Source organism: Larimichthys crocea, chromosome XX (assembly GCF_000972845.2).
Source record: "Larimichthys crocea isolate SSNF chromosome XX, L_crocea_2.0, whole genome shotgun sequence".
Lineage (NCBI taxonomy): Eukaryota > Metazoa > Chordata > Actinopteri > Sciaenidae > Larimichthys > Larimichthys crocea.
Window position 1 is genome coordinate 14,395,548 of NC_040030.1, and position 15,107 is coordinate 14,410,654.

The 15,107-nt window shown below is 43.3% G+C and overlaps 1 protein-coding gene across 11 annotated transcripts in view; it reads right to left on the reverse strand.

The window, feature by feature from the left end:
* Nucleotides 1–15,107, reverse strand: part of sox5 (SRY-box transcription factor 5) — a 213,744-nt gene that overhangs the window by 6,556 nt on the left and 192,081 nt on the right. For 8 of the 11 annotated variants that reach the window (XM_027291908.1, XM_027291909.1, XM_019278155.2 and 5 more), the window contains 3 exons: nt 11,317–11,481; nt 5,652–5,847; nt 1,468–1,643 (listed from right to left, as the gene is read on the reverse strand). In XM_027291908.1, the coding sequence (XP_027147709.1) occupies nt 1,468–1,643; nt 5,652–5,847; nt 11,317–11,481 (537 nt within the window). The remainder of the gene's footprint in view (nt 1–1,467; nt 1,644–5,651; nt 5,848–11,316; nt 11,482–15,107) is intronic. The other 3 variants (XM_019278157.2, XM_019278156.2, XM_019278152.2) reach the window with 3 other exon arrangements.

Genomic DNA, 15,107 nt, shown 5'->3' on the forward strand with positions numbered 1-15,107 from the left:
AAAGATATACTTCTGAATAAGGCTGATAGAATTCTTAATAGTTAACAATAAAAGGAAAACCTTACTTTTTTCACCTCATTTCACTGAAATCTTCTCGATGACATGCACCAATTTAACGAGAAGAAACAAATATTATATAATATAATGAAGTCTAGTATTTAATTATCCCCTGCAGTGGAGTAAAATAGCTAAACACCTCCATCTACTGCGATGAATGTGTGGAACAGGCTGCAAAATACGTCCCGACGTTCCTTCACTTCCCAGCAGAATTCATCCATTTCCCTGACTTCCCCTAGTGTGAATCTAATTGGCTGTTAGACCGAGCCTTCATACTGTATCTACAGTATTTTAACACATTTACACTCTGTCTACATGTGTAGAAAAAACACACAGATCAGTGTGTGTCTGACTGTTTGAAACACATCGGATGAGAGGGAAAAAAAAAAGAAAACGGACGAAAGAGACAGATAGAGCTGTTGAATGTCAGCTGTGCAGATGCTTCAAGCACACTGTTGCTGTGTGTGTGTGTGTGTGTGTGTGTGTGTGTGGGTGCGCGTGCACCAGCTGACTCCCAATGTGTTTAACAAATAACCACAATTTAGCCACGCTGCTGAGGAGCCGGCGCCGTCACTTCACATTACCGTCTCCCTGACACTCTGCTCTGCCACACACATACGCACAAGCACACATGCACGCACACAGCCCTGCAGTGCGCCTTACAGACACACTCATTACCTCTGAGACGCCTCTGGTTTTACCTTATCTAGCCCTGTTTAGCTTCAACACATTTCAGCGAGCACATTGTACAATGAGTTACCTCCTACATAGTGCGGTACGGATAGCATATGGCAAGACAAATTATTACACGCTGACAATGAGACGGTACAGCGTGTGATGACTTTAGAGACTTTTGATTTTTTGAAAAATGAATTTAGACCTCTGGAATCTGTTTTCTTTTCTTGAGATAAAATACCTTAATTCAAAAAGAGATGCATACTCTTCATTTTATTTTATTTTTATGCTATTGATGAGTGAGGATCATTATCAATAAATTATCATAATTAATATTTTTAAAATATGCAACAAAGAACTGTGCAAATAAAAACTGCATTTCATCAGAATATAAAGGAAGACTTCAATGCTCCAATACTGATATTTAAATATAATGTGTAAAATATCTATATAATATATTTATATTGCAATAGTTCACATAATTTAAAGTGACAGTTGACCTTTTCAACTGATGGAATTAAACTCATAACGCTGTAACACACTTGAAAACAAAATAAGTACTACTGTATGTTCCAGTTTAAAGTGGAAAAACTTTCTAATTCAGAACCAAAAAAAAATGTTTTCATGCCTTTTTATCCTCTGCAGCAGGTTGTCAAACTTTGTTGCCTGTTGCTAAGGTTACAGCACCCTCTGATAAAGTGTGCTTTTACACGGATGTGATTTTAAGTGGTCTACCTTGTCCGAGCGCCCATTGTTGAGGCTGAGGTTGCTGACAGCGGCGACCTTGGCGTCCAGGACCTGCTGCTCTCTCTTCAGCTGCTCCTTCATCTGCCGGGCCTCGGCGAAGGCCTTGGTCACCGCCTCGTGGTCGTTCAGGTAGGCTGTGGAGGACAGCGACGACAACAAGTCTGCTGAGACACACAGAAGGACACAGAAAGACACAGAGAGAGGACGGGCAATTAATTGGGATATGTGATTCAAGTTGAGTGTCTTCATCTACTGTATTTTTGTGTGTTTAAAATAATGAGAGAATAATGAGAGGAGAATGTGTGTGTGTGTGTGTGTGTGTGTGTTGGCAGGACGTTTTCATCCAGAAAAAAATCTTCCCTTGAACCATGAGGTAAAAACATTAACATGCACTTGATGAGGGGAGTTTGCTGGGGTATTTTTGTGTGTGCTTGTGTGTCTTACATAAACACACAATGACCCTTGACTGTCGAGCCGGGCATGTGAGTCAGAGCGTGCCACTGGCTAGCCTTGCTACAAGCTGCCCACAGCCTTCCCACCTGCCCTCAGCCATAAACACACACACACACACACACACACACACACACACACACAGAGACAGACAAAAACAAACTACAAACATAGCCACTTCAACCCCAGACATGTTCTTTAAATCCCATTAAAACACCCACCTTTTACACACACACACACACACACACACACACAGCGAGGTGTCCAGATGACTCTTATTACAGCTAAAAAGTCCTGCTAATTTCCCCAGTGGAGAACATCTGTCCAGCCACCTACTGTAACACAGATCACATCTCCCTGCTCCTCCTCGCCGCCTATTATTTGTATTATTTCCGCAGCTTAGCCGATGAGGCATCTGCTCAGACTCTGTGTGTGTGTGTGTGTGTGTGTGTGTGTGTGTGTATGTGTGAGGTTGTGTGCACCGCTATCGCCTCTCTCTATCAGTCGGGTTAGCTCTTAACAAAGAGCTGCGGCTGGCTTATGGGGCCTTTATCAGCGCTAATCCACACCGCTAATGCCATCTCAGGCCAGATTACCAGCTTCAGATTGGTAATGACAGAGCCGTGAACTCTTTCAGAAGTCATAACCGGAAAATCTGGATGTGAACGAGGGCCAAAAAAAAAAAAAAAAAAAGGGAAAAAAAAGAGGGGTGGAGGAGGCGGCGATGGTGGGTGGGCAGGGTGGGTGTCGAGAGAGGACAGAAGAGGGAGAGCGGCGAGGGCGATGGAATCGGGTGGCAGTCAATTTTAATCTGGAGTCAAACGAGAGGGAGGGGGACAGATAGATATTCTTGCACTCATGAATGTGTGTGTGTGTGTGAGCCTCGCTTAAACTGACAGCGATGCCAAACATCCAGACAAGTGAATGTGACCCAGATAGAAGGGGAGGAGGGTTTCTCTCTCGCTCCACACACACAAGTTTTGTCTTTCTCTGAGCGCTAAATCGCTACAGACAGGCGCAATACATTTTTGACCACAAAAACACTCCGGCAGGGAGGGTCAGGGGGGAACTGCGGCTTTTCATGACAGGAAGACAAAGACAAATGTGTGATCGTGGTAGAAGTTACAGGCGCTGACAGGCCTTCAGTTTGGTTTGAGATGGGTAGATGGATGGATGGATGAGATGGATGAAGTAGGAGAAAGAGAAGCATGCCTTTGGGTTGGAATGTGTCAAAAAAGAAAGAGAGGTGCACCGTGGAGAAAGTGGAAGCAGACAAACTGATATTCATATAAACATATATATTTATATAGGGCTGCAGTGTAAGGGGAAGCTACTCAGTTTAATCATCTCATTACCTGCAGATATGACCCAGATATTCTAAAAAGCCTTAGTGAGCATAAACACTGTAATCTTGTGCTGTTTTGCACTTATTGCTTATAGCCACTATTTTTCCAGGCATATATCTTCATGACACACATTTATACAATACTGTGCCTCATTACAAGTGTTACAAAACTAATGTAATGTGTGTTAAATGAGGATAGGCTCTGTTAAAGCCAGAATTATGCTGTTAACTATCAAAATTATACCCACTTAGCATACACACAAAATAAATATCATATTCGGTGATGGAAGAAGTATTGGAGTGTAGCAGTCAGTATTGTCAGCAAAATGTACTTCAAGGTATCAAAGAAAAAGCACTTGTTATGCGAAATTTCACCTATTAAGAGTGTTATATTCTTTTATATTGCACATTATTGGATAATCATTATGAATTTATTAATATGTAAACTGCAATTTAATGTTGGTTTAAGTAGGTTGAGGTCATTTGAAATACTTTCAGGTGGTTTAATCTATAAAAATGTACATATTTATAAAGTGACCATATGTTTTATATGTAAAATCTTAATCTGTAAAGCTGGTGGAGAAATGTGATGAAGTTAAAAGTACAATATTTGTTAGTATTAACAAGAGTAAAATGAAAATACACAACAGTAAATTACATTTGACCACTGGCTATCACACAAAAGGTTTTTACTCAGAATCATGTTTCTTTAACATATTAAATGACTTTTTACAGTGTGTCCCACTGTAAAAAGAAAATACTGAATTATATTTGTTTGATTATGTGTGGTGCGTACATTGCCGGGCACTGGATCGCTCACCACAGTTTTGTCACCTTTTTAATTTCCACTACATGTGTGTCTGTCCTTGTTTCTGTCTGAATTTAAATAACCTGAACACACATTCATACTCTGTAACACCCACCCACACATTCCCACAAACACAGAGACAGACACACACTCACTCCCACATCAAAACGACCGCCTCGAGACTCTTTTCCAATTTGTCTGCCTCCTCTATCCCCTCTGAACTTGTAACAGGAATCCTAATACGACTATGAACTGTAACAACAAATGTGCTGGTGAGCGGCTAAACTCGGTGGCAACAGATGGGACCATGAGCTACGACATAACTGGGATGTGCAACACAAAACACACTGGTCCTCACACACGCAAATAATTCAACAGGGATCACACACAAACTTTAAACACCGTAATCCATTTTTCTGAACAAAAAACATCTGGGACTGCAAATCCACTAATCTGATATTAAATCCGCCGATTTGTTGAAAAACAGTGAGATTAGCCAAGAAGTCAAAAAAAAAAAAAAAATGACAAACTGCCTATTGCATAGGAGGAGGAGGTGGGATTGTGAGCTTTTGTGTGCATTCGAGTGTGTGTTTTGAGTGTGTGTGCTCTCATTGTGTCATTAATGCTGGGTGTTTGCGCTGTCCTGGCTCATGTAAGAGGCTTGTCTAATCTCATTGGTGATACCTCCTGTCTGTCATGCGCTCCTCTCTTTATTATTCCCCCGCTTCATCGCTCGGGAAAGTGCTAATCCCCATCTCTCTCTCTCCTTCCCTCCTTCCCCTCACTCCCATGTCTCTCTGTCTCTTTCAGTCACTAATAAACACATAACAATGAAGCAGCCCGGAGGCAAATAGCGGCACGGAGGAAAAACACAAACACACTAATTATAGCCTGTTACATATGTGTAATATTTGAACTATCAGTGTTGCGTGAAAAATGGATTAAGAGTACAAAATGGTGATTCATTTATGTCATATTTTATGTATGTGTGCATATGGCCGGGAATGATTACGATACTGGCACTTGCAACAATGGCACTACGAGGAAAATGCTATTCTTGTCATCCCGCTACCCGCAAAGCTATTACTGTTTTCCGAAAAGACGTACATTGTCATTGTGGGAAAATGATTTTCATAAAAGTGTACTGAAGTGTGGCAACACTGATATTGTACATTTAAACTCTGTATGCATGCAGACTCATTTCTGTTTGGACAAGCTGTTTAGGAGTTTGTGTGCATTTACGGGAAATTTGCGTTTATTACAAACATTAGAACATCTGAATTGCTGAGATTTGTCTGATCTATCTGATGCAGCCGATGTGGCTGAATAGCTTGCTAGCTTTGTCTAAAAAGCTCTGATTGGTGAAACGTCTCTCCAGCCAGGGGAAACATCCATGAATAAGCACAAGACCAGATCTGTTTGAACTGCTAAACAAATCGTAGATGTGCAGCGATTTAGAATAGTCTCATAGTACTTTGTTCTCAGTAACAACTGATATTTTGTTTGAATGAATTATTTTCCTTAACCTTTCCTGTGGTGTGTGTGCGATGGATACTTAAGTCCACTTACCAATTGAGCTGACTCTGGTCGGTGGTCCACCGATGCTGGAGGGGGCGATGCTGTGCTTCATGGAGCCGGCATGGCCCAGCTTGGTGGCGGCAGCAGCAGCAGGGACCTGTGGGGAAGTTGGGGGGGAGTTGGGTGACTTGCTCTCGGATGCCTTAGGCTTGGCCGACAGGTTCAGTGGCTGTGCACCCTCACTGTCCTGCAAAAACCAAAACAGCACAGTTTCGCCTGCTGTGACCACCGTAAGAATTTGGAAGCTGGAGGCAGGGGGTGGGACCCCTTCTCCTTCCTCACAGAGACCACTCGCAATTGAGGCTTTAACACGTACCAATTAACGGGAGCCCATGCACAGCAATCTAAGGCAGGCCTTGTTGGACAAATGACAAGGTGCATGCCACTGCCCGTATCCAAACAGCTCATCCAAAGCGAAACAATTAACAGCACAGACAAAAATAAATACTGCTGTATTTTGGTGCAAACCACTGACATTCACATGCAAAAGAACTGACTTCCCATCACAGTGAAGTTGAGATGATTCATGCACATGCATGTGCACGATCCACATGCAGGCTTCAGCAAACATGCACAACAATGCTGCTCATCAACATGCTCCAAACAAGGCCGGTGGTATGAGCAACAATCAAACACCTAAGGGGGAGAAACGCCTTGAAGTCCTTCTCAAAAACTACAGTGGACGCCTCTCAAAGAACAACACCTCCTTGAGACTGTCTTTACAGCTGCCAGAGTCTGAAGGCCAGTGACGCCTCAATGTATGAAACAGCAAACAGAACAGAGGCCTGCCTGCCTGCCACATCAATGTGCACTTGCTCAATTAGAAACAAGGGACCTTCATGGCTATGAACATGGGAGTGTGTGGAGGAACAGTGGAGCAGCACTTTGTGCCTCTATGACACACACACAGCCCATGCAACCAGTCAAGAAGTTTTGAAGTAGCTGTTTTTTTAGGTCCATGTTGGTGATGACAGCAGTATTCATATATTATAGCCAAACAGGACTTCGATTAATATGTCCGTATCATTAAATTCAGCCATTCATCTAAATCAAAGGATGTCTGCACACAGCGATAACCTCAATACATGTAACAGACAGTGGCCCCTAAATGAATCGGCATGTGGACCACCGCATGACGCCGGGGGCTGTTATCACGTTAATTGTCATGGCAACACCACCCCTGCCGATGACCTAATCCAATCAGGGGGAGCCTCGGAGGGTCACATGACAGGAAGAAAGGAATTAAATCGCCGAGGGGCCAGATGTACACAGACCGCTCTGTGTAATTAAAACTCCACAATTAAAAGGCAGACACAACATGGGCCCGCCAGTAAAGACACCCAGCAACAGTGTCATGAAGTTCAAGAATCCAGTTGTTTTTGTTGTTTCAGGTTATTTTGTTGTACATTAATTGTTCCCAAATGCAGAATTTATAAATCTAGAATAAAGGGAACTTTATTTATTCCAGGTGTGGTCTTATTGTAGCTGAATTTAAACCACAGAATAGAGACATTAATTGTCTTTATTTTCTGGTCATTAGTCTAATTGCTGCTTAGGCTGATACAGTGAGATCCAAAAAGAGAGCAAGTATTGTATGTGTGTGTGGGGTATATCCACTCATTAAGGCCGACTTTCCCTGATTCCCACTCCTTGAGTCGTACTAAGCCTTATGAGCCCCTCACAACTCAATTAAGCCCTTCCAATTAAGCCCCTACATGTGTACGTGCCTATGTGTGTGTGTGCGCGCGTGCGTGTGATCGCGTACGTGTGCGATGAGGCCTAACCGGATTGTCCTTCATTAGGGGCGTCTTTCTAAATAGATGGAGGACCCCCAAAGATGCCTTCAGTGAGACAATGGGCCGGAGAAGAAGAGGAGAGAAAAGAGAAGAGAAAAACTGAGCAGGATCTTCTCAATCCTGACCCATATTATGGTGGGCTTTGGCTGGGAATGCGTTTGAATATTTATTACAAATAGATAAAGCCTCCGCCTCTTGTACAGTGGATGGGGGGAGTCTCCCCTCTGCGCCAAGCCAAATCCTATGGTGGGAAGGTGGCCAACCTGCATTATGCCAGTGTGGAGGAATTAGTTTAGACAGTGAAGCTGAGAGGCTTGGACCGACTTGTTTATGTGTGTGTGTGTGTGTGTGTGTGTCATTGCGAGACATTGTTCAACAAGCTCTAAATCTCATGACAGTGTGTGTGTGCGTGTGTGTGTGTGCGAGGCCTCTAAAGCCTCTGAAAGGCTTGGAATCTTGAATTAATACAATTGCTTTTGTGTCTCTCTTGGCTGATGAAACAGTCTCCAGCTTTGAGACCGAAAACATGCAGAGTGACAACGAGAGCCAGAGGGACAGAGAGGAAGCAGGAGGGGAGAGAGAATGTGTGTGTGTGTGTGTGTGTGTGTGTGTGTGGGCTGTATTTCACTTTCACTGTGGATGCCGACATGTGCAAGCGACATCATGGTTCTGCATCTTATCACGGGAGCTGACGGTTCAATTAACAGGACAAGTGTGTGTGCCACTACCGTTTATCCTGGGCAGGTTTCTCTGTGTGTGTTCAGGTGTGTGTGCTACAATGTCCATGTCAAGACCTTTACATGTGCCTCTCTCCTTTGATCTCGCTGTCTGTCCTCCCCTCTGTTTCCTCCTCTCCCCCTTTCCTTCCAGCTTTAAGTGACTGTTTTGATATTAATTATATTGTCATATCTAATTCTCCTCAGAAAGCAGACGACACAGCAGAGGCAGATATGACACTGTTTCTTACAGCGCCTGGCACCGATTCAAACACTAACTCTTCAAGTACGGAAATACACACATTTTCTACTTATGTGTGTTAAGAGCAAACAGGCGAGTGACTTTACCTTGGCAGTCTAGACTGATTGTCTTCGTAGTCTTGTTGGCTCAACCCTGTCTCACTCACTCATTAGATTCCATTTGACTAAAAGAATTATTTGCTGTCCAATGTGTTCTGAATTGTGAACTCGAAGTTCAGTAAACCTTGGTTTTACTTTTATGGTTTTATCAAAGGAGCTTAACCTGTAATTGCCAAGATAATGACTATGCAATCTTATAACCTATATAAAGGTTATTATGCAAAACTTGGATTGTCCCTTTGTAATTCTTCCAAAAAACGAACTATTTTGATTTAGATTGTTGGAGCTTTTCTGCATGCTAATTCTAAAATGTGGATTCATGCAAGACACATTTAGATCAGTTACAAAGAAATAATGTACGGTAAATATAATTTGCAGCAACTAAACACCATGCTTTTAAAGTTTTAGTTTCTTAAGTAAAAATACAAGTATTATGAGCCAAACAAACTTAACGGAGAATGATGTAATGGTGTTTTATTATAATTATTCTGATATTGTTTTTTAAGGAGCTGTGTTAACTACTTTATGCCTTGTTAAACAGTTTTGTCTATAACGATATATCATCTACTGATCTGTTTGTAAAATCTTTATCTGCAGTGCAAGTGTCTACAGCTGTCAAATTAATTCAGTGGACGAAAACAGAGTACCGGTATAGTACTTGAGTAAATGTACTTAGTCACTTTTGTCCACTGCGTGTATGTGTGATGCATGTCAGCGAATGGGGTGCATATGGTGCATAATTTGATTTGCACTATTGTAAGGGTGTGTATGCATGCCTGCCTACATCTGAAGATTCATTCTTGCGTATAAGAAAGCGGCATGTATGCTGCAGTGATTTGTGCACAGGCATATATGTGTGTGTGTGTGTGTGTGTAGGGGGCTACATGGTTTCTAGGTGGTATGGTGTCTTCTTCAACACCTGTATATGTGTGTGTGTGTGTGTGTGTGTAGGCGTACTAGCGCATGTGTGTGTCTGTGTCTCACCCGAGGGTAAAGCACTTAAGCGGTGTGTGCCTGAGTCCAAACAGCTGTGAGCAGAGGCAGACAGCGCATCTCTAAATGACTAGAGACCTGAGATAGAGCCCACAGGGGGAGCACACCTCTGAAATATACATGTCACTCACCCAGAGAGAGAGAGAGCGAGAGAGAATGAGTGAGAGTGCTACAGTGGTCAGCCTGAATGAAAGAATCAAAGGAAAGCAGACTGAGAGATTGACAGATAGAATCAGAGAGAAAAGAGAGAAACAAAGTCAGAAAGAGACGCCACAGAGCACTTATCTAAAGTTTCTCTCTCTATGCTCACAAACAGTGTGAGTGCACGGGGTCAGAAACATGGACACAGTGGTGCGATCAATTGGCCTGTTTGGCTCCATGGGGCCCGTCGGGTGCCATGTGGGTCCACTCCCCAGTCTACCACTCCTGCTGGACTACGGTCATTACGGCACCCCACTTCCCCTTCACCACAGGCTGCAGCACTTGTCTGTCAGCCCAACTCCATATATATGGTAATAAGACAAGTGTGTCGTTGGGGCGGCATGGTTGCAGTGTCTGTGTGTGTTTGTGTGAATGATGGAGGTGTAGGGAGGGGTTGATGGACAAGAAAGCAAGAAAGGGGTCACCCGTAAGCTTTAATTTGTGCCATGAGTAAGTCCTGGAGGTGCGAGTGTGTGATGTGGATTTGGCATAGGTCAAGAACAAAGTGTAAAAAAAAGGGTGATAAAGAGGGATGAAGAAGGTGTAAATAAGGAAAGGAAAGGAAAGGAAAGGAAAGGAAAGGAAGCTGGGAAACTTGGATTTATGCAATAAAATGAGGGATTAGCAGAAATCAGATTGTCATCTCTGTGGGAGTCTGATCCCAGAATCCTAGAGTGGATGGCAGGGGGCATGAAGGTTCTGTGTGTGTTTGCAGGGGACAGTGGGGGGGGTAGTCAGGGTCCCAATGGCTGACCAGATATTCATAGAATTCCACTTGGATGGACACAAGGCTTCCCCTCGTCCCTATTGTGCAGCCAGTTGAGAAAACGGCACAAACATCAGTACATCCTCAAATCCACCGCAACCATACACCAGCTGGAGTTTGGTGATAAAGTTGAGGTGTTTGATTTGCAGAGTTGACTGTGGGTGTTGTCAGGGCATGCGTTAGTATGAGGAGCTGACCGTTGCTCAGGACACTTGTTTGATTGGGAAAATAAAAAAGGACTTCGAATGCAATGCAGCCGTCAGACAAGCTTGGGTGCACATTTTCAGCTCATGCACTGCGGTAAGGCACACACTCTTCCAGACAAGCACTCTTTCAGTCTGTGATATAACACTAGAAAGGCCAAACTGTGTACACTATACTGCATAAGTCAAGCCTGGGAGTTCAGAATTAAAAAGGAATAAGAATTAGCCTGGCCAGTCATTTGTTTTCAATACAAAAAAAAAAAAAAAACTAATAAATTTGTGTTTTTATTAGTGCAATAAAAACAGGTGAATGTAGTGAACTGACAGATGTTTTAAACTTATCTTAAGAAAATAAACTTTAGGGACTAACAAAAATAAAATTTAGAAGAAGGAATTCTTTTGCAGTTTGATGACTAGTTAGATTTCTAAATCAATATTTGCAGCCTTTTTAACCTTTAATATTATTTTCTATTTGGATATTTTAAAATTAAAGTGATTCATACTGGCCACCCAACCTTGTGGGACAACTCTCAAATCCCCCAATCCGCTGGCATTTCTAGTATTAAACACGGACATGCACACACACCCACACAGGCCTTCGTTTTTTTTTTCCTGCCTTACCTTGGTCTTGTTTGATGGCGGGGAGCTGCGACCCTTGTCACTCTGTGGGTGTGTGTTGGTGGGTGGGGAGTGTGTGCCCAGGTTGGCTTGTGGGGGCAGGCTTCCTCCGTGCTGCTTGGCCCCTGGGGAGACCTGCATGGCCGCCAGCTGAGCTGCGTACAACTGCTGCAAGGTCAGAGAGACAGGTAGAGAGACAGAGAAGAGTTGATTTGGAAGGTGGGGTTGAGGGAATGGGGGAGTCGAAAAGAAGAAGAAGAGGGAGAGAAGAGAGGGAGGGAGGGAGGGAGAGAAAAGAGAAGAAAAGGGCGACATGAATAAATGAATACTTGAGAGCGCACAAACAAAAAAGAAGTCACCGGCTAAAAAGCTCTGGAAGAAGAGGCCATTAGTGGCCCGGCCTCTGTTTGTGTGACAGAGAGAGATAGAGAGGGACAACTCCACTGTCAACCCCCTCCCTCACCCCATGGGAGAAGCGCTAACAGCCTCTCTGACAGGCCCAGAGATGGCCATGTCCCCTCCAGGTGCATCGTGGGAGAAAGGGAAAACATTCCGGCTATCGAGGTCACGCCAGAGAGCCCGGCTCTCGCTCAAGGTGAAAAAAAGTGATGATGGAGAAGGAAAAGAGAGAGGGAAATTTGTGAAGCTACATGCCAGATGGGACATGCCAGAAGTGTTTTTAGTGTACTGACAATAAGACGCAAAAACACAGAAACGCTATAAAATAGTGGAAAATTAAGATAAACTGTTTCAATAACTGCTGTGGGAAACAGACAAAAAAAAACAGGGTTTCCCTACTCTTATTTATGTATTTAATTAATTTCCAATTAAATAAACGCATTATGGCTTGAGCTGCTATGGTGTGAACATACTCGGGAATATTTATGCAATACCATTGTATCACACAAAACAGTCTCTGGCCAGTATTTCCACAGCAACAGACACAGCATAATATTCACAACTTGGAAGGAGCTTCAGTATTCATAAACACTTCTTTCTGTCTCTCTATCTTCCTCCTCAAAATCATCCTGCAAAGCTCAATTACTTTCATGTCGGCTAATACAAATCTCCAAGACGCTGTTTTGTTCTCTCAGAATTGTTATTCCCTCTTCTGAAGAGCAACAGAATGGTTGTTTAGCAAGAAGTAACTGATGTGTTGCTTTTTTTTTGAATAGTTATAATTGTTATTATTTATTTCTGGTGGGAGATTTTTCTGGAAGAAGACCATCCTTTTTTCTTTTTTTTTTTTTTTTTTTTTGAGTTTAACTTCCGTCCTTCTGTTGCCGCTTGGCTGCCGGCCACCGGCGTCAAACAAAGGCTGGTTTATGCAAATGGACAAGGAAGAGATGCTGTCACCGCTATCTCTCTCTCTCTCTCTCTCTCTCTGTTTGTACCTCTCTCGATCTCTCTTGACAGCCACATTAGCTCCGACTCTCCTCTGCTATCTTAAATAAAGACATTTATCTCTTTTTATACAAACAAGGGAAAAAATGAGACATTCAAACTGGCAGCACACACACTCACACAAAGAAGTACTATTTAGAAGAAACCCATATTTGAATTTGAAATAAGCGCCGCCTGACTGTCACTCACATGTGGCAACATCTATATTCTCTGTCCAACACTGCAACAGCGATGTTTTCTGTTCCAATACTCTATTTTTGTTTGCTGCTTTTATTCAATTCACAAACTTTTCTCTTAAATACCTGCCATTCCAAAAAGATGAACTGTACTGAGGCTGATTAAACCAGGATGCTGGGTAACTTCATTCCTGACAAACACTTTCAGGAACTGGATGCTTTGCATTTAAGAAATATTGAGTTGTTAAACTGAGGTTGTGGCTGACTGTTCAGAGCCCCCTTTTCTCCATATTTGATTTCTTTCAGCCTTGTTGCACCTTAGCGTTTTATCATAATCCTCTCCAGCTTTTTTTTCTCCAATGAATATCAGTCAGAATTATTCATTCTTGAAAGGAAACCCATGCTCAGAGTGTCAGCATCTGCTGCTGTTACAGACACTGTGGGGAAGAATGATAATTGAGGCACATACAGTAGACAGGGTGTGCTGTTGCTGCTGCTGATGTGGAAATCAGCGGGAGATCGGTCATGCTCTGGCGAGCTACATGAAGGCCGCGCGGAGGACCAGCTCGCTGAGATCAGATCAGCCTCCGCTCGCTCGTTTCTCTTCAATTAGCTGCACTGTGGCTCCTGGAAGCGAGGGTGAGGAGGGGGTGATGGTGGTGGTGGTGGTGCAGCGAAGCATGAACACTCCTCACCCCTCCCTTCCCTACTAGCAACCCCCCCCCGAGCAAGTGGACCACAGGCGGTGTGCGTGTGTATGTGTGTCCTGCCATATTCGGACCAGTGGTTCAAAGGCCTCTTTATTTGCGGAGTGAATTGAGTTCCATTACAAGGCCAGCTCCCGTCACTCAAAGCCTGCTCAATGGGCCGGCGTGCAATGACACACACACACACACACACACACACACGGTACAGAGGGCAGACGCACTGTGGAGCGCGCCCAGAGCGTCGCCACAACGACATGCATGTCAACAAACAGGAAGTGACAGCGCAAAGCCCCCTGGGGTAACCGGAGGAACGAACACAAAACACACACACACCCGCATACAGTCACAGACACACTAAAACACACAGAGCAGCACAATGAGTGGGGAAAGTGAGGGGATGGGGGTACAATCATAGTTGCAGGATGAGACAAGGAATTTGAAATGTCACTCACCAGCCAGGCGTACATGCTGTGTGTGTGTGTGTGTGGGTGTGTGTGTGTGTGTGTGTGTGTGTGTGTGTGAACTGTTAAGACCTGCTCCTCACTCTCTCTGTCCCCTAATCCCTGAACGTTGGACAACCGCAAGCACATCTGCATGTGTTTGTGTGTGTGTGTGTGTGTGTGTGTGTGTGCGTGCACGTGAGTGTCTAGTGGTCAGTGTGTGCTTGTCACATGACACCCCTGCCATGTGTGTGTGTGTGTATGTGCAGTCTGGGCTCTCTTGACAGGAGGTGAAAAGGTGATGTGTGACCATTGGTGAAGACGTTGGGGTGATTGTTTGGTATTAGTGCTATTGACACTGCGTGCGTCACAAACACACACTGGGCTGTGGGGGTGGTCTGTGTATGTGTGTGTGTGTGAGTCTTGGTCAATAATCTGCAGCTTTAGTCAGATTACCAGCTCGCCTGGTCTTTGTTGTCAGAGTTAGCGGCGCTTCAGAGAAGTCTGAGCTCTATTGTTTACATGGACACCGAGGACTATTGTATGGATCCTAATGGATTCTTGTCTGTCTGTCTGACTTCCTGTCTGTCTTTTTTTCAGCATGTTTTGCCACTGAAAGACGAAAAAAGTGTGGACTCTGTGGACCCTTTCTTAACATCTTATCAGCCTCTCTTTCGACGTGTTTGTCATGCTTTTAAACCTCATTCTTATACAAGCAACTGAAATGTATTTGTGATTGGACCGTGCAATAAATAACCCAAAAAGAGATGAATACAATGGTCAAGTTTAAATTAAATTATTAAAATGCCTTTCTCATACCTTTATGGGCACAGCCTCAAGGACAAACTCTAAAAGCATAAATCTGTGGAATTTTCTTTGACAACAAATATCTCAAGTATTTTAGTTATTTTCTCTTTGTGCTCACTTTAGTTGAAAAGAACTAAAAAATAATTAAAAAGAAGTTAGTTTCCCAAAGTGCAATAGCTTTATATAAAACCTAAATGTTTTGGAATTTCTTCCCAGCTGTCAATAAAGTAATTAAACAGGTTTTCATTAATGATCAGAGA